The 19,682-nt window shown below is 42.1% G+C and overlaps 1 protein-coding gene across 6 annotated transcripts in view; it reads right to left on the reverse strand.

The window, feature by feature from the left end:
* Positions 1 to 19,682, reverse strand: part of LOC147171791 (CUB and sushi domain-containing protein 3-like) — a 499,351-nt gene that overhangs the window by 84,767 nt on the left and 394,902 nt on the right. For all 6 annotated transcript variants that reach the window (XR_015095358.1, XM_086078287.1, XM_086078288.1 and 3 more), the window contains 2 exons: positions 13,094 to 13,276; positions 1,695 to 1,871 (listed from right to left, as the gene is read on the reverse strand). Coding sequence is in view for 5 of the 6 variants with exons in the window: in XM_086078287.1 (XP_085934413.1) it covers positions 1,695 to 1,871; positions 13,094 to 13,276 (360 nt within the window). In the remaining variant the exon portion in view is untranslated. The remainder of the gene's footprint in view (positions 1 to 1,694; positions 1,872 to 13,093; positions 13,277 to 19,682) is intronic.

A 19,682-nucleotide genomic window follows, 5' to 3' on the forward strand; every position in this document is an offset into this window, starting at 1 on the left:
CTCCTCCTTCACGATAACTCCTACTCCATTTCTCTTCCTATCTCCACCATGATAGAACAACTTGAACCCTGACTTAAGCTTCTAGCTTTGTTCCCTTTCAATCTGGTCTCCTGAACACAGAGTATGTCACCTTCCACCTCTGCATCATTTCAACCATCTCTCTACCATTCCATGTCATAGTTCCAACATTCAAAGTCCCTACTCTCAGTCGTAGACTCTTGGTGTTCCTCTTCTCTTTCTTCCTACGAACACACCTACCTCCTCTCCTTTTTCGACCAACAGTAGTCCAGTTTCCACCGGCACCCTGTAGGTCAACAGCACCAGTCATTGTTAACCCGGGCCTTGGCCGATCCAGTATGGAAGTCATATATTTGATTCGCATGTTTGATTTGGGCAAAGTTTTATGTCGGATGCCCTTCCTGACACAACCCTCTGTATTTATCAGGGCTTGGGACCGGCACAAGAAGACACTTGCTTGTGCCCCCTTGCGGCTACATCTTCTACTACTACTACTCCTACTACTACTACTACTTCGGCTACTATCTAAATTATTTATATAGATTTAAAATATTATGGAGCCTAACACTGACCCTTGTGGGACACCCATTTTTACTTCCAACAGGGATAAGGTATAACTTAGCTATGCCACACACTAAGTTCTATCACTCAGGTAATTACTAAACCAATGTAATGCCCTGCAACTACAGCCATTCCCACACCGTATTCATACTTGGGTGGGGCGCGCAAGTGAACTGGCCCGCCGCCCAAGAAGTTTTCAAGAAAATGTCACGTAATTTAAAACTATAAGGCACACTTAAATTTGTCTTATGTCTTGCACTTAGTGTTGGAGTAATCCAAAAGTAATCCAAAGTAATCAAGTTACAATACTTTAATATCATGGTACTTGGATTACTTTACTAACTACATTTTTGAGCAGGTAACTTAAATGTGAATGCAGAAAAGAATCATCATTGGCTTGATGACAAAGTGTTCAGAGAGCTCACACTGAAGGCTTGAATGTTATTAATCAATCTAAATGATAATATTGCACGTGTAAGTCACTAACAAAAGAAAATGTGGAGCGAACATTGTGGATTGTTGGAGTAGCAGGTTGTGAAATGTATTTGATAGTTTTCAATTCAATATAATTCACCATACCCCCTAACCACTGGAAGGCTTATTTGCAGAGATAGACAAAACAAACAACAACAAAAACAAACAGTTCAGGGGTAGTTCGCTAGATTTATGTGATGTTTAAGTTTTAGGCGTCTATTTTTGCTTCATTTCAGTCCACTTTTCAAAGCTTATTATGTAGATTAAGAACAATGACTGACTGAGTTTGTAATGTGTAACTGACAGCACTATGACAATTAGAGTGTGTGTGCGCGTGTGTGTGCGTGCATGTGTGTGTGTCTGCTACACCCATGCAAATGTTGCAAATCTTACTGACAGTTTTTGGTTTTGGTAAGAAAAAATAACATATCAGTTGAGTTATTGACAGATGCATGGTCTTTTTATTCAAACTCAGCACATTTCACCTAACAGATATATTATTTTTCTTTATTATTATTTTCTTTCTATATAAACAGAAGAATGTGCCTTCTCTTTTTCATATCGACAAGTATGCTCAATATTGTGTAGCTGGGAAACCTTTAAAACTGAATTCAACAAGATTCTGTGCATAAAATACTCACTTGTGCAGTTTGGAGTTATGCCGGACCACGTGCCATTTGCCAGACATTGCCGTGTGGGCAAGCCTGAGAGGAAATAGCCTTCCAAACAAGAATAAACAATGGAGTGGGAGAAGGTTGTACCATCCACACGGGAAATACGGCCATGAGTAGATGTTCCTGGGTTCCCACACTGCACAGCTGCAATAAAGGCGAGACATGAGAGAGGAGATGAGGTTTGGAGGCGAAAAATAATGTTTCAAATTTTCCATCTTAAAAAATCACAACCTGGCATTTGTGACTATGGGAAATAAATTGTGGTGGTCTTCAGGGCCCAGTATTTCAAAAATTTAAATCCAGATTAAACTGATCCATATTTCCAAATCTCATTTTCTTGGATTGAATCAGAATAATCCTCATCCTTTTGGACCCCAGGATCACCTTGCAACCAAGATCACAGACAGGGGACAGAAAGTGTGTTCTGTAGACCTCCAGAGTTTCAGTCTTAAGTCAATATACCAAATGCAAATGTGGTATGAAAAACCTAATTTTGGATCAGATCTGGGTTTAATTTTAGTGAATTATGTTTGAAATACTGGGCCCTGGTGTTAGAAGGGCTTTGAAAAAAAAAAACGGTTATATTAATAATATATACTGTATGTAATATCTACGTATGTGTGTGTGTGTGTGTGTATATATATATATATATATATATATATATATATATATATATATATATATATATATATATATATATATATATATATATATATATTAATCATGTATTGACACAGATTAATCACACTTTTAATTTTTACCGCAGATACTGGTAATCCTTTATCTTGACAGCGGATGGTTATGTTAAAGGTAGTGTAGGTTGTGTTTGAGCATTAAACAGAACTGCATGCATTAAAGTATAGCATTTAATAAATGTTTGTATATGAAATTCTGAATATTTGTTCCAGTCAAAATATTGGGGTATTTTTCTTTGTTTTTTTTAAAGGATCTTTGTGCAGTTTGTCACTTTTTTACTTGCGACTGCCACCTCTGGCCCAAAGCGTGTAGAGACGGTCATTCAGTAACCAGAAGGTCGGTTGTTCGATCCCCGCTCTCCTCAAGTCATGTGTTGTTGTGTCGTTGGGCAAGGCACTTCACACACATTGCCTCCAGTGCTAAACACACTTGTGTATGGAATGTGCAAATGTTTGGTGGTGGTTGGAGGGGCTGTATGTGCACACTGGCAGCCACGCTTCCGTCAGCCTGCCCCAGGGCAGCTGTGGCTACTTAAGAAGCTTGCTGCCACCAGTGTGAATGCTCCGAATAATGTATCCATTCCATTGTAAAGCGTCTTTGAGTGTCCAGAAAAGCACTACATAAATCTGATGTATTGTTATAATTATTATTATTATTATTATTATTAGTTGTGACCAAACAGTTCAATTTTGGACTCATCGGTCCACAGAAGGGACTTCCAAAAAGCTTCAGGTTTGTCCATGTACTCTCTGGCAAACTTGAGATGGGCAGCTTTGATCTTTTTTGTGAACAGAGGCTTCTAGCTAGCAAGCCTTCCGTGAAAGCCTTGACAATTTTCTTCTGATTGTTGTAAGCATGCACATGTGTCCCAGATGCAGCAAAATAGGTCTGCAAATCCCTATATGTGATGCACAGGTTTTTTCAGAATTATAATTTTTCTTGTGGTTCTTGCTGATATTTTAGAAGGTCGTCCACTTCTAGGCAGGATTGTAGTTTTCAGTGTTCTCTAGTTGCAGAGGATCTGCTTCACAGTGGAATGATAAAGCTCTTCTTTTTTTTTATGACTTTATAGCTTTCCCCAGACAGATGTGCTGTCACTACCCACTTCTTGAGGTCCCCTGAGATTTCTCTTCATCTCAGCATGACTGACCTGTATGGGTTCACCTGGGTGATGTGGTTTTGTCTCTGTTTTAGTCAGTAATGAATTGTGCATCACTTCTTCTTTGCTAAACCGCTCTAATTTCATTGGTCAATTTCAGTGGTTAGTTTAGCTACCAATTTGTCCTACCTGATCCTACTTGACTGCTTGTTTTAAGCAATGCAGCTCAGCGTTCACTTACTTTTGCATCGGCAATAATTTACCCAAAACTTTTTTAAATTTAGTTTTGACTACTGTTTTGATTTTTTTTTTAAAGAACAATACATTGAAATGCTAAACCTACACCTGTTATTTCATATAAAATGTAATGATTCAGAACAAAATCAGGTTGAAACAATTGGAAAATCCAAATTGCTCAAGAGGTTCAAAAACTTTTAAACAGCACTGTATATATATATATATATATATATATATATATATATATATATATATATATATATATATATATATATGTATATATATATATATATATATATATATATATATATATATATATATATATATATATATATATATATATATATATATATATATATATATTAGAGGTGTCAAAATTGTTGCGTTAATATTGCATAAACTTGCCACTAACACCCCTTATTTGTTGGAAAGCCTATGGTGGGAGAATTTCAGTCGCGACGCAGCAGACACACCCACATCCAAATCACCCTCTAGAAATGCACTGTAATGCACTGCAGCTAAAATACACAATGTATAAAGAGCAGAAAGTCGGAGCGGAGGAGCCATTTCAACTGTGTAGCACCACCACCTAACCCTAACCCTAACCCTTCCATGCTTCAAAAGAACACACTCGGTTAGCAGTTAGCACCGAGCTAAGTAACAACAGCTCTCTCAGACCCCTTTGAACGTCAATAGCCAAGTGTTTGCCTGTCTGGTCACTTGGAGTGACTGCAAGCCACCTGATTTATAGATGTGACACTTATTTTATCCAGAAACTCCAGAAAAAAACCTGTGTCAAATGTAGTAATGTTTTGGTTTGTTTGCATTGCAGTAAAGCTATGTCACTTTACAATGCACATCCTATAAAACTTAACAAAATAAAAGCATTCCATTCCCTGTTGTGCAAAAAGAGTCACTTTACACAATTTACCAATAATATCTATAACAAAAATGCATATATTTGTGGGGAATGGGATCAAGTTGTAATTTACACTTTTAAGAAACGTGCAGAAGTTCACAAGTTACTTAATGTTCAAAATTAAGTAGCTCCTAATATGAAAATAATATGCATTGAGCTGCTTCTGACATCTACTGACAAAAAAAATGACCTCCACACAAATCTAACACCCTTTTTTTATACAGTACAGTACATCTTTTTAATTTTAACTTAAAATCTTCCTCTTCTTCTTCTTTTCGGCTTTTCCCTTCAGGGGTCGCCACAGTGAATCTGTTGCCTCCATCTAACCCTGTCCTCTGCATCCTCTGCTCTCAAACCAATTACCTTCATGTCCTCTTTAACTACATCCATAAATGCCCTTTTTGGTCTTCTTCTTGACCTTCTGCCTGGCATTTGGAAACTCAGCATCCTTCTGCCAATATAGTCACTATCTCTCCTCTGGACATGTCCAAACAATCTCAGTCTGGCCTCTCTGACTTTATCTCCAAAGCCTCTAACATGTGCTGTCCCTCTGATGTACTCATTCCTGATTCTATCCATCCTGGTCACTCCCAAAGAGAAACTCAGCATCTTCATCTCTGCCACCTCCCGCCCTGCCTCCTGTCTTTTCCTCAGTGGCACTGTCTCCAGACCCAACAACATCGCTAGTCTCACCACAGTTTTATAAACCTTTCCTTTCATTTTAGCTGAAACTCTTCTATCACACATCACACCTGACACTTATCTCCACCCGTTCCAGCCTGCCTGCACACGCTTTATCACTTCTCTTCCACTCTCTCCATTGCTCTGGACTGTTGGTCCTAAATACTTCAACTCCTCCACTTTCTTGGTCTCTTCTCCCTGTAACCTCACTCTTCTACTTGGGTCCCTCCCATTCACACACAGATACTCCTCCCCCTGTTCCCTTCTTTCAAGACAGATCAGTACTATTTCCATCTTCCCATCACACTACTGGCATCTATCAACACATTTCCATCACTATTCTTTATTACCCTAACCTGTTGCACATCCTTCCCATCTCTGTCTCTTTGCTTTGCCAACCTGTATAGACCAGTCTCTCCCTTCTTACTATCCAACCTAGCATACAAGTAATCGTAAAACCCTTGTTTGGTCTTTGCCACTTCTACTTTCACCCTACACGGTATTTCCTTGTACTCATGTCTACTTTCTTCAGTCCTGTCAGTGTCCCACTTCTTCTTAGCTAACCTCTTTCCCTGGATCCACTTCTGTACCTTCTCATTCAACCACCAAGTCTCCTTATCTCCTTTCCTTCCAGATGACACACCAAGGACTGCCCTACCTGTCTTCCTGATAACATTTTCTGTAGTTGTCCAGTCATTTGGAAGCACCTCCTGACCATCCAGAGCCTGTCTCAACTCCTTCCTTAAAATCATACAATTTAAATGTTTACTTCGAATAACTTTATGAATTATTGTACTCCTGTATCAATGAACTAAAAGATACAACCATATTTGTATTTGGTTAATATTTTGCCACTTTTATGTTAACAAAAGTATGAAAAACTGGGAAAAAAATATTGTACATTTTCTTTTATTGTACATTTAGAACAGATATAAAATCTGTGATTATTTGTGATCAATCGTGCGTTAATTATTAACGTCATGCGATTAATTAGGATTAAAAATTGTAATCGACTGACACCTCAAATATATACATATATATCCCCTCCGTGAGTCATCACCTTATCGTGGTGGAGGGGTTTGCGTGTCCCAATGAGCCTAGGAGCTATGTTGTCTTGGTCTTCATGCCCCTGGTAGGGTCACCCATGGCAAACAGGTCCTAGGTGAGGGACCAGACAAAGCATGGCTCAAAAGACCCCAATGATGAACACAAACTTTGGCTCTTAGTTTCCCTTGCCCGGACGCGGGTCACCGGGGCCCCCCTCTGGAGCTAGGTCTGGAAGTGGGGCTCGAAGGCGAGCGTCTGGTGGCCGGGCCTATATCCATGGGGCCCGGCCGGGCACAGCCCGAAAAGGCAACGTGGGTCCCCCTTCCCATGGGCTCACCACCGGTGGAAGGGGCCAAAGGGGTTGGGTGCGCAGTGAGTTGGGTGTCAGCCAAAGGCGGGGGCCTTGGCGGTCCAACCCCCGGCTACTGAAGCTAGCTCTGGGGACACGGAATGTCACCTCTCTGGCAGGGAAGGAGCCCGAGCTGGTGTGCGAGGCTGAGAAGTTCCGACTAGATATATACTAGCCTTCGGGTGGGGGGATGGGCCCTGACTGTTGTTTGTGCTTATGCACCGAACAGCAGCTCAGAGTACCCACCCTTTCCGGAGTCCTTGGAGGGTGTGCTGGAGAGCGCTCCCCCTGGGGACTCCCTCATTCTGCTGGGGGACTTCAACGCTCACGTGGGTAAAGACAGTGAGACCTGGAGGGGCGAGATTGGGAGGAAAGGCCCCCCCGATCAAAACCCGAGCGGTGTTTTGTTATTTGACTTCTGTGCTCGCCACGGACTGACCATAACGAACACCATGTTCAAACACAAGGGTGTCCATATGTGCACTTGGCACCAGGACACCCTAGGCCGCAGTTCGATGATCGACTTTGTAGTCGTGTCATCGGATTTGCGGCCGTATGTGTTGGACACTCGGGTTAAGAGAAGGGCGGAGCTGTCAACTGATCACCACCTGGTGGTGTGTTGGCTCCGATGGCGGGGTAAGATGCTGCTCCGACCAGGCAGACCCAAACGTATTGTGAGGGTCTGCTGGGAACGTTTGGCAGAATCCCCTGTCAGAAAGAGTTTCAACACCCACCTCCGACAGAACTTCTCCCTTGTCCCGAGGGAGGCGGGGGACATTGAGTCTGAGTGGACCATGTTCCGCACTTCCATTCTTTTTTTTTTCTTTTTCTTTTTTTCTTTTTTTTTTTAAAGAGCTCAGTATTGTTCATTCCGAAATGTCATCATCATTGCTCTTTATTATTATTTTTTGTACACATATATATATACATATATATATATATCTACTTTTTTTTTTTTTTTGTATGTGGGTGAGTATGAGTATGTGCGTGCGTGCGTGCGTGTATTTGTTAGCTCACCAAAAACCTATTAGAAAAAATCCCATACCGTTCACCTAAACCAAATACCGCCGTCAGCAGACCCGAGGGGACCCGAGGGGACCAAAGAAAACCAAGGAAGGTGAAATCCAGCACCGACAGGACACCACCCACCAGGCCACCCACCAGAATTCTTCCCCAACCCAAGAAACATCTAAATTCCAACAAATCCAAAAAAATAAAAAATAAATCAGGGAGACCTCAAGAGACCGAAGGAGAGACTGAGGGAAGGAAGGAAGGACAGACGAAGCCGAGTGAGATCCACAGACACCAGCCTCCACCGATTCAATGACCTGAGGAGGAAGCAGATTGTGTCTGAGTTTCGGTAGATGCTGGTGTGGTGGATCTGGCATGCATGAAAATCTCCACCAAAGAGGGGAGCCGTCGACCCCTGCCAGGACAGAGCAAGCGCAAGACCTCAGGGCCCCCCAGGCCGCGGCAGCGCCAAAGGACGACCCCCGGGCCCCGCCAGGGCCACCGGCCGGAGAGCAAACCCAGGAGCAGGAGCGCCCCCCACCCCAACACGGCCCGCGCCCCCGACCCAACGCAGCAGGACGGGGCACTGCAGGCCCGCCAGGCACCCCACCGGCCCCCAACCCCCGCACCCCAGGTAAGCGGTAGAAGATGGATGGATGGATATATATATATATATATATATATATATATATATATATATATATGTATATATATATATATATATATATATATATGTATATATATATATATATATATATATATATATATGTATATATATAGGCACACACACATTTTCCTTTGTCTGATTAGTCCTCAAGGAGAAAAATTGGAAAAGGGGAACTAAAACTTATTGGCTTGTTCGCTCATTATGCTTATTTGCCTCAAATAAGCAGATATACAGGGAAGCCTTGTTTTTGTGAACAAGCAAAGAACCTTTAATCCATAGTGTCACAGCTTTATTTAGGAATACTAATGAGCGGATCAGAAGCAACGTTGAGCCAATTCCTATCACACCACTGCTATGCTTAAACACACTTTCATAGATTTCATGCTTATAATGCTTACCAAAAAATAGTTGTACAAGAGGCAACAACTATAAAAATAAATTAACTATATCCTGGTACTCTCGATCAGTGAAAAGTATCATCATTGGGTAAAGTCTATAAGTAACTTTAATGTAACATTTTATCAACAACATTAAGAGAAGCAGCAGATTTCTCCAGAGGTGGGAATTCCGTCAATATTGAGGGAAGGTCCGTCAATATTGTGGGAAGGTCTGTCAATTCGTCAATGACGGACGGCCATTTTGTTGCCGATTACTGATTGACGGGAAACTTTGAAAAATTAACAAACTAAGCATTGCCGGAAGGGGTTTTTCGTCCGTCAATGTAATTGTCAATCCGTCAATAAATTCGGCAATCCATCAATGTGGTCGTCCCACAGATTGACAAATGATGGAGCATTGACGGATGCCCACTTTGAATGACAGAAACATTGACGGACGCTCATTTTGCTGAGCCATCGACAAATAACGGATTGATGATCACAATGCGGTTTGGCTTAAAATGCTGATGGATTGACGATGACGGAAGGGTCTGACGAGTTGGCATGTTATATTATAAATGACACTGGCACTGTGCCAAGGTGGCCAACAGTAGAGGAGAGGAGAGAAAATAAATCTACAATATGCCTCAGTATCTGGTCAAAGTCCTGGAGGTTACCTATGCAAGATGAAGAGCTGGAGTCCTCCCAGCTAATGTCTTCAAAATCCACAATAATTTATCACAACTCGAAGTTGCCACAGAGGCCATATGCAGGCTAGACCACCTGGCTGCAGTAAACAAACACAATGCAAAGACAAACCAAGGATTCTGCAAAGAACAAGATTGATGAAAGGCTCATCTACATCTACATAAATGAGACTTTACAAATGCCGTCAGCCAAAAGAGAAAATAATTCATCCTAAAGTTAAAAGCAGCAAGTGTCAGAGGAGACATTGTCTACTTGCAATATGATAAATTTGTAATACATCCTTGCATCAATTAACAAAGACAACAGGACCAAGTCCAACATCAAGCAGCATGCTGGGTAGTGTTATTATGATACCAAAATTTTGACTTCAATACTATACCTGCATAAAATACTTCAATACTGGTACTGAAACAGTAGCTCGACAAAAATCTAAAAGATCAGCAAAATTAAAACTGACAAAAGACCTTCAAATGATTTCATTTTTAATTAATTCAAAATATTAGGATGTATACATGTTCATGTATGTACATATGTATATATTTGTGTACCGGTGTATATACTCTATGAGCTTTCACATTGCATGCCATATTTTTGAAGTACTGTATTTGACTGCATTTGACATCATCCGTATTGGTATTGACAATACAGTGGCACTCCAATGACTCAATGTATTAGTTGCTTGTGTGTCTGTGTGTCTCTGCTTTTCTCCATTCCGCTCCCAACTAGTTGAATGCGTAATCAAATACTACAAATTGGAAACATAATAATTCATACTCGAAAGTGTCAAAAATATGTCACGACCAGCAGTCGTCTGAGCTTTTTCTATGCATACCTGAGTTTTCCTACTGTGTGTCTGTTTATCAAGTCCACTGCAGAATGTGAGTGATTGTTGCTTTTTCTTCTGCTTCTCCGCGATGAACATTTTTCTCTTGCTACTAAAACTTGTTTCTAAAACTGAAAATCAAAAACCACACGTGTTCTTCATGTGTTTACTGAAAACATGTGTTGGTAGTGCTTCCATTGACTGGCTTTTCCTCGATAAAAGCTCGCTCTCGTGGTAGCGGATGAAAAATTTTACGAAGCACAACACCCGTTAGCGAGGTGCTTGGCCATGTTGAACGTGTTTACGCCTCGAGCCACAGTAACTTAAAAAAAAGCCTTACAGACAGGCTATGTCATGTTGGTTGGCTTTGCTGTGGCTGTCGGCCATTTAAGCAAAAAAGCTCCATATGACACTTGGCGCGTCATGCTTCACAACCAGGAGTGGACGGCCAGTGAGCGCTTCAGTGCCATCTTCCTGCTTCCTCTAGCACACACTCCCATATATCAGTAGACAGGCGGCCACGCGTGTACGTGTACTTGCCATGAAAACACATATAAAAAGCTGCCTCCTATATATTTTTTTAGACACCGGTGCTAAAAATGTTTTTATACCGAGCTGTTTTTGATGCCAAAACATCAAGGTGTACGGTACTGGCACCAATATTCCGTGCAATGCTGATAAATAAAACTGGTGGACCCTACAGTGACAGTCAACCCACAACCTAATAATATGGATTAGAAAACATTTGAATATGCTGACTACAAGACATTCAACCCTGAAAATAATTTGGACCCAGACAATCACTTATACAAAAACTATCACTACAGTTTAAATTGCGAGTACTGCATGGATGACCATCAAAAAGATAAAAATGGAAAATGCACTTTCAATTTTCATTTCAACAATAGTCTCGACAGAATTTTTACATAAATCAAAGAATACCTGAATAAATTAAACAAATTAAGAATAATTCAAGTTCATTCATTTACAACACATGCCCCTGCTTGAATAGGGCCTGTGCATGACGTAATTTGTCATTTTGGCTGCAATGGAGCTAAATTTTACATGGCAAAACTTACTCTGTCGTGACGTCGCCGATTTATTGTCATTTATCTGGCCAAAATAGCAAAATATGGCAAACTCTTGCTGTATTAGCAACACCTCCCAAAATCGCAAAGGTAAAAGAAAAAAAAAGAAGAAAAAAAGACAACGGAATTTTTTTTACAGGTTTCCTGCTTGGCGGAAGACCGAGGGAACCCACATTTTTAAGATTTCAATGCAACAACGAATGGCTTGGTTGTCTGTTATAAGAAGAAGAAAAAATCACCTTTGACACCATTCCGTCCTGGGAAAGAGTGCTTCGTACATTCCAAACCCACATCGTGACCATGTCTCCGGTTTGCGATCACTGAGCACTACCAGTCAGCTAAAATTCTGGGGAGCAGACAAAGCTAAGGACCTTATTTGAACGGTCAGGAAGTGAGGTGCGGAAAAAGCTGACCTATTTTTTTTCTTTTTTAAAAAGTAAATACTTTTTTTTGTAATTTAATTTATTTTATTATATTTGTTTTCTTTACAATTATATTCGCTATGCTCCCCTATTAGTCTAAACATAACATTCTGAATAATATTGTATTTATGGAACATTAATTAAGCAATAACATCTGCCCGTTTTTATCCAGATCGGGGGGCGGCCATTTTGCCACTCACTGTCCACTGAAAATGAAGAATCACAGTTGTTCAGGGCTCAGGTAACAACCAATCAGAGCTCACCTGTTTTCTGAGTTTGGTCATGTGATGCTTGCAAGCTGAGCCGTGATTGGTTATTACCTGAGGCCTGAGCAACTGTGATGTAGCAAGTGGCAAAATGGCCTCCCCCTAAGACAGATATACGGGTGGATTTTGCCACTTTATTCATATTCCACAAACCCAATATTAATCAGAATACCATGTTTTGACTAGTGGGGCTACATAGGACAATATTGTGAAGAAATATTTTGGGTTGACTCACCCTTTAAGAAACATGTACCATGTTATTTTAAATACTTTTTAAAAAAAATGTCCCATCACTGGTACGCTATTTTTAGGCACCCCAGAGATACACACTGGCACCAACACATGTACACTTTTTCAGTTTTGTTTTTTTTAAGAGGTACCCAACACTAAATTTACTGTTTCTTTGCTGATAAACTCTCTTGAATGCGTCTGGTGAATGACGAGAGCACGGCGTGTGGGGAGGTTAACACTCCTGATCGCATGTTGTTTCTTTAGGAACGCTTCGAGCCTTTCCTTGCTTTCTTTATAGGAGTTTCTCATTGCTCGGTAGAGAGCCAGCCGCCATTCTACGTTACTACGCATTGAATGTGTTGCGACATAAATAAAAATGGCGGCATATGTCCAAATAAAGTTTCTACAAAATGTATTAAAGTGGAAATTATTTTTGAAAAATGTATCTCAGTTATGTGAGTAACAACCAAATTAATAATATAGAGTAAACTTTCATTACAGTCTTTTAACTGTTATTTTCTGCTTTCTCAAATTTTACATTACATACATACACTCCAGGCTTTACTGAATCCACATCATTCCATGTATTTTTACCGCATTTACATGTATCACAAATTTAAAGCTCTACGTTTCCCTGAGTGTTAAGACATGTGTATATAGTAGTATGTTTGTAATATTTCTCTGATCTTCCACTCGCCCACTATTGAAAAGGATAACATAACAAAGTTATTGAGAGTTCCCTTACATTTGCAGAATGGCTGTCTTCCTGACCACGTCCCATTGGGGAAGCAGATCCTCTCTGCTGAGCCGTACAGCGTATGTCCCACTGCGCAGGTGAATCGCACCTTGCTTCGCACTTTGAAGTTCCCTGTCTCCCTGCTGGCGTGTGCAGGCGTGCCAGGATCCCCACAGGTGCCCACAGTGTTGCCTGCAGTGAGAGATAACCACACAAAGAGCAATGAAAGCAAAAATACAGGATGGTGTCCCCTTTAGCTGAGTGTACAACTGTCAAAGATGAACCCTTTTGGTTTGTACCACTGTGAATCCAACTTTCCTGTCTGTCAGCGAGCACAACAACAGAAAAAAAAAAACTTCAGATCATACATCTTTAGAATGGTCCTGAATGTAATAAAACACACAACACTCCAATGAGCAGTTGTTACCAAGCCAACAACCTGCAGTACTACTAATACTTTTTACTGCTTTGACACCAGCCGCTTGGTCGAAAAAGACAGTGGGGCAGATGCACTGTAAGTGGCAACCAACAATAGTTGTGAGAAATGATGCACAACGGTTTATTAATCTCAAGAGTCTGGTACATTGTCATTACAAATTGTCTCGTCACAGCCATGTATGGAAGATACAGTACTTTCAGCATACCCCTACTAAATACACATAATTGACATATATGGAATGGTTAACAAAATTCACGGTTCGGTTTGTATCTCAGTTTGGTAATCATGGTTTTCGGTTGAGTATGCATTGACTGTTACAAAAATTAATGGACCATTCGCAATCAAGACATCCTTCTGGATACTTACAATGTAAATGAACGGTGCCACAGAATGTCAGTGAGTGTTTTTTGGAGCAATACATGTGTGATATTGTCCCGATCAAGGCAAAAGGGTCTACGGTATGCAGTTAAACAATATATTCATAATATTAAAATATGCAGAAAAGCGCACTTCACAAATATCGGTTAATATCATACAGGTTTCAAGATAAGTGCAGTACAACAACGGCATCTCTTTCTTTCAACGTGGAAATTGTAATTTTGCAAAATAAATCCCATTTTTTTAAATAAATGTACTAGTAAACTGATTATGTGTGTTTTCCCCTCTGTCTGTAACAGAAAGGTTGTTTACTCTGAGGTAACACAAAATGCTACGTGAAAGTTCAAAACAAAGTAAGCTCAAAGTGCCTGTTACGATGCTATATTCACTTTGTGTAAATCGATTAAACATCACAGTGATAGTACGAGACCCAGCGTAAACTACCTACTAGGATGTCAAGCTACCCAGTTAAAATTAATATGATCAAGATCAAACGTGTATTTTTACCAGGCTTTGCAAAGAGTTGCCGACCGGCCCTTTAAAAATTGAATATTTGACAATATTTGAACAAGGTGGCCTATAACAACAGCCTATCAATAAGGGTTTGTGATCATGTGATGTAGAACGTGAATTTTGAAGCCAAAAGGCCTCAATACCATTCACACACAAATCTCTCCTAATTTTTGCTAGATTATATTTCCTCCACCTTCAAATCTATCTCTGTCCATCAGGGACGGACTGGGCTCTAAATTCAGCCCAGGAATTTGAGTTGGAGAGGCCTTCGATGCGCACGAAACAAAGGCCTATTTTTTCTCCTCCTGCCACGTTCCAATGTTCAAAATACAAAACAATAAGCGGTGACAGTGAATTTAGGTCTCATCATTTTTGTGGTACAAACAGAAGATAATCTTATTATATTGACCATCAAAGCACTTTAGGATGACATGTTGATGCCTGCCTTACTAAAAACTTGATATAAAAAAATCCACGTTGCACTGCCACTAAATAAAATAAATCCTATAGCCTGTTGGTGACATTCACACAGAATCAACCAAGCCAGCTAGTGTGACTGTACTAAAATGTGAACTACTTTTCAAAACCTTTAACATCAGACATGGGTTATTTAGAAGCTCAGTAAACAAAATCCAGAAACTTTATGTAACCAAGTGGTGCAGATATCGATGCAAAAATAAGGCACACTCCATCTAAAGGTGAAAATGGAAAATAAATGAATAAATAAAATGATTGTGCAATTGGATGCAATAGTAGCTACTAGCTAAATGTTATCAAAGGCAGTCAAATCACATACATGCAAAGTACAAATTATAAAGATGACAAATAAAAAAATAAAAAAAGTCCAACTCCTGTCAATTTACAGAATGTCAATCAGATAACCATGACAAAATCTTCAAAACTGAACATGCAATGAACACAGCATACAACAATTAACCAATAACTTAATAAAAGAGGAAATGAAAAAGCTGCAGCTTTATAAAACAAAAAAATATGGAGACAAAAAAAAAAATCCATATCTCATCCTGAGTAGTTCCACAGAATGGATGACTCTCAGTCCACCACTCCAATGAGCCTCTCATGGATCCCATCAGTGACATATTTTACTATCACAGCACACTGGACTGTGGAAGTAATATCTTGTGTAGTGTCAATCTGCACAGAAAACATTCCTCCCTCCCTTACTTCTTTAAAAATCTGTTATTTTATTAATCTGCTAATTACGACAATGACTTTGCTGACATATGTCTGGGAGAACAACATAAAAAGCGATCTTCTGCCTTTAGTCCCGGCCTCATGTTGGCTTTTGCTTTTCTGTATGCATTCATTAACATGCTCTTTGAGAGTCACATCAAATTTCGGACCGCGGCATACGAAATTTTTCTGAAATCCCCAATGGCCAGTCCATCCCTGCTCACGCCACTAGTGCCGATCTATGCGTTGTTCCTTTTTTTTTTTTTTTGGGTGGCCCGGCTCACCGGCCCCAGTGGCGAAGCCAGACATTTATAAATGGGGCCAAGCATACTTAGTATGCGTATCCAAAGATTATGCCAAACACTTTTATTTTATAAACAATTAATTTCAAGTCTCTAAATGTTAAAATATATTTAAGTACATATTATAGCACATGTAAGCGGTTCAGGAAATGCATGGATAGATTATAGCACACAGGAGTTTTTTGCCCATAATGTGTTTGACAAAATGTACAATATTCGAATAAACAATTAACAGTGTTTAACATGAATGAAATTTGTTTGAAATTTGAAATGTGTTTCGTTTAAGGAACAAGTCATATTTTCTTGTTTAATTTTCCACACCCAATGAAAAAAATAATAATTGTTATTCCTAACACTTTACAACACATAATCTTACTAATGTTATTATTTAATAATTTTGCTATTAAACCTCCCACTTCTCGACTAAGAACGTTAGGACATATATACTGAGTAAGCGCTAAGCTGTATTATTCAAGCTGTTTTGTGTGTGATGTTTAAATCTCTTATTTTGAAATCTATGCTTTTAATTTGTACTTGTTTCCTTTTTTTTTTCTTCTTTTTTTTTAAGAGCTCAGTATTGTTCATTCGGTAATGTCATCATCATTGCTCTCTTTTTTATTTTTTTTAAACATTTTTTATGTGGGTGAGAATGTGAATGTGTGCGTGCGTGCGTGCGTGTGAGTGTGTGTGTGTGTGTGTATTCATTAGTTCACCAAAAACCTATTAAAAAAATCCCATACCGTTCACCTAAACCGAACACCGCCGTCAGGAGACCCGAGGAAGGACCAAAGAAAAGAAAGGAAAATGAAATCCAGCGCCGACCAGACACCACCCACCGGGCCACCAACCAGAGTTCTTCACCAACCCCAGAAACATCTAAATTCCAACAAATCAGGGAGACCTCAAGAGACCAAAGGAGAGACTGAGGAAAGGAAGGAAGGACAGACGAAGCAGAGTGCGATCCACAGACACCAGCCTCCACCGATTCAATGACCTGAGGAAGAAGTAGATTGTGTCTAAGTTTCGATAGATGCTAGTGTGGTGGATCTGGCATGCATGAAAATCTCCACCAAAGAGGGGAGCCGTCGACCCCATCCCAGGACAGAGCAAGCGCAACACCTCAGGGCCCCCCAGGCCGCGGCAGCGCCAAAGGACGACCCCCGGGCCCCGCCAGGGGCACCGGCCGGAGAGCAAACCCAGGAGCAGGAGCGCCCCCCACCCCAACACGGCCCGCGCCCCCAACCCAACGCAGCAGGACGGGGCACTGCAGGCCCGCCAGTCACCCCACCGGTCCACAGCCTCCGCCCCCCCGCCGCCCCCCCCGCCCCCCATCCACCCCAACCCAGCCCCAGCCGCCCCCAGACACCCCCCCAACAAAGCCGCCCCCCCGACCAACCGGCAGCCCCCCGACCCCCAGTCCCCGGGGACCCCTCGCACCCAGGCATCGGCGCCGAAGAGGGGCCGGACAGCGGAGCGGAGAGGGCACCCGCGCCCACCCCCCGCCGCGTGGAGAGACGGAACACCGGGGGCAGAAGGGGAGATGGGGGCACCGGAGGATGGCCGGCACCCCCGAACCCCAGGCCCAGCGGGGAAAGGCCCCGGTCATCACTCCAGCGTTCTTAGTGAAAGCTAACCCCTGTTACTGAGTCCGCCAGTGTGTGTGTGTGGTGCATTAAATTTGGGAGCAGGTGAACCGGAGCAGAGGGAAATGATATCCCCGTGCTCCGATCCACCCGCCTCCCAGGCATGTCAGTGAGTGTATGTGGTCCCCGGGGACACGGACAGGGGACCGCAGCACTGCTGTATACTGCGGTCTGCCCCAACCGATGGCACCCCCCCCCCCCCACACACACACACACAGTTGTGTGGTGCATTCAAATTGGAGGGGAGTTGTAGGGCGAAGATGGTGTTTCACCCCCCCCCCCCCAAAGTGTGTTATGTGCCCTATATGTCTATAAAAGTGTATTGTGCAAACCTAGTGCAGTGAGTTAAGAGGAGCGACCAGCGGGCCCCCCCCCCAACCAGGCGGGGGCAGGAGGCGCACCCGCCCACCAAACCCCCACCCACCCCACCGGGACCCCGGCGGGCATATGGGACCAGCCCGGTGGGGCGATAGGGCTCGCCCCCCCGGATACTGGGCACAACACCAAACCCACCCACCCCACCGGCCCTCGGAGCGCCACGACCCGGGCCACAGATGGAGCCCCCGGCCCAGGGGAGGGGAAATAAGGCGTACAGGGGAGGGGGAAGGGAGGGGGGAAGGAGACGACAAGAAGGGCAAGGGGCAGCGGCAGGGCCGCAGAGAGAGGGGGAGAGGAGGAGGAAGGGTGACGAGGGAGAAGGGACAGGGAGGTGGAGGACGGGCGGGGAGAGGCGAGGAGGGAGAGGCAGCAAGGGGGAGGAAGGGGGAGGGGAGAGGGAACCACGGGGCACCCCGGCGGCCCACAGGCCCCGAACCGCGTTGCCGGGCCCAGAGCGACGGACCGCGACGGACCGCGCCGGAGCGGCGCCGCCCCGGACACCAGGGAGAACCCCGCAACGCAGCACCCCCCCAAGAGACCCAGGGAACGGCCAAGACGCAGCCGCCACCCAGCAGCCAACAGAGGGGCAGACCCTCCCACGCCCAGCAAGGGGGGGACAGCACCTATAGAATTAACCCACTGGCATGCAGTGAATCAGAATATTTAACCCTTAGTACCCATTGGAGGTGAATCTGCTCGATCCTGTTGGCAGCAGCTGGGTTCCTGACTATAAAAACACAACCACCAGTTACAAATTGCCAAATACAGAACCATCAATGTAAGTTATTGCGATGCGGTGGCTCTCGCTAACAGGCAGAATTAAGTAACCCGGTTTAGGTTAAAATATTCTATATACGTAGACCATGTTTCTATAAATTTTGATATTTGGTTTTTATTTGAGGCAGATATTTTTTCCATTAAAATGTGATTTATGAGGAGGTTAGACCATTGGTCGATATTCAGAGTTTGTTTATTTTTCCAGTTAACAAGAATTGTTTTTTTTGCGATAGTAAGGGCTACAAGTATAGATTGAAATTGTTTATGTGGTAAGTCAGTTGTTGTTAAGTCACCTAGCAAACACAAGTTTGGAGAGAACGGTATCCTACAGTCCAAGATAGCGGAAAGTTTTTCTAAGACTTTAGTCCAGAAATACATAACCGGAGTACATAACCATAAAGCATGAAAATAAGTGTCTGTAGTGTTTTGTAAACACTGGAGACAAATGTCGGAGTCTGAGAGTCCCATTTTCTTCATCATATATTGAGTAATGTATGTTCTATGAATAATTTTATATTGGATAAATTGTAAATTTGTGTGTTTTGTCATTTTAAAAATGTTTTCACAAACTTGAATCCAAAAGTCAGATTCCGGAGCTATAGACAAGTCTGTTTCCCATTTCCAGATGGGTAAAGACTTTTTATCAGTATATAAAAGTAACTTATTATTTTTGAGAGTTTTTTTGTTGTTGTCGGAGAAAGTTTGGTAATATTTTTAGCTAAAAAAGGCGGTTGGAGCGTACCCTGAAGTGTTGGAATTTGTTTCTTTATCATACTTTTAACTTGCAAATAATGTAACAAATTTCCGTTTTTTATTTTGTATTTTTGGAGCAAGGATGTATATGATATAAACATATTATCTGAGAAGAGATGGTGGAGATGTGTAATTCCTTTCTGCTCCCACACACCTAAATAAAACGATTGGTTGTTAAGTTGAAAGTCGGGGTTATGCCATAGGGGAGAAAGCCCACAGGG

The sequence above is a fragment of the Leptonotus elevatus genome, chromosome 6 (assembly GCF_054856555.1).
Source record: "Leptonotus elevatus isolate MCC_2025b chromosome 6, RoL_Lele_1.0, whole genome shotgun sequence".
NCBI lineage: Eukaryota > Metazoa > Chordata > Actinopteri > Syngnathiformes > Syngnathidae > Leptonotus > Leptonotus elevatus.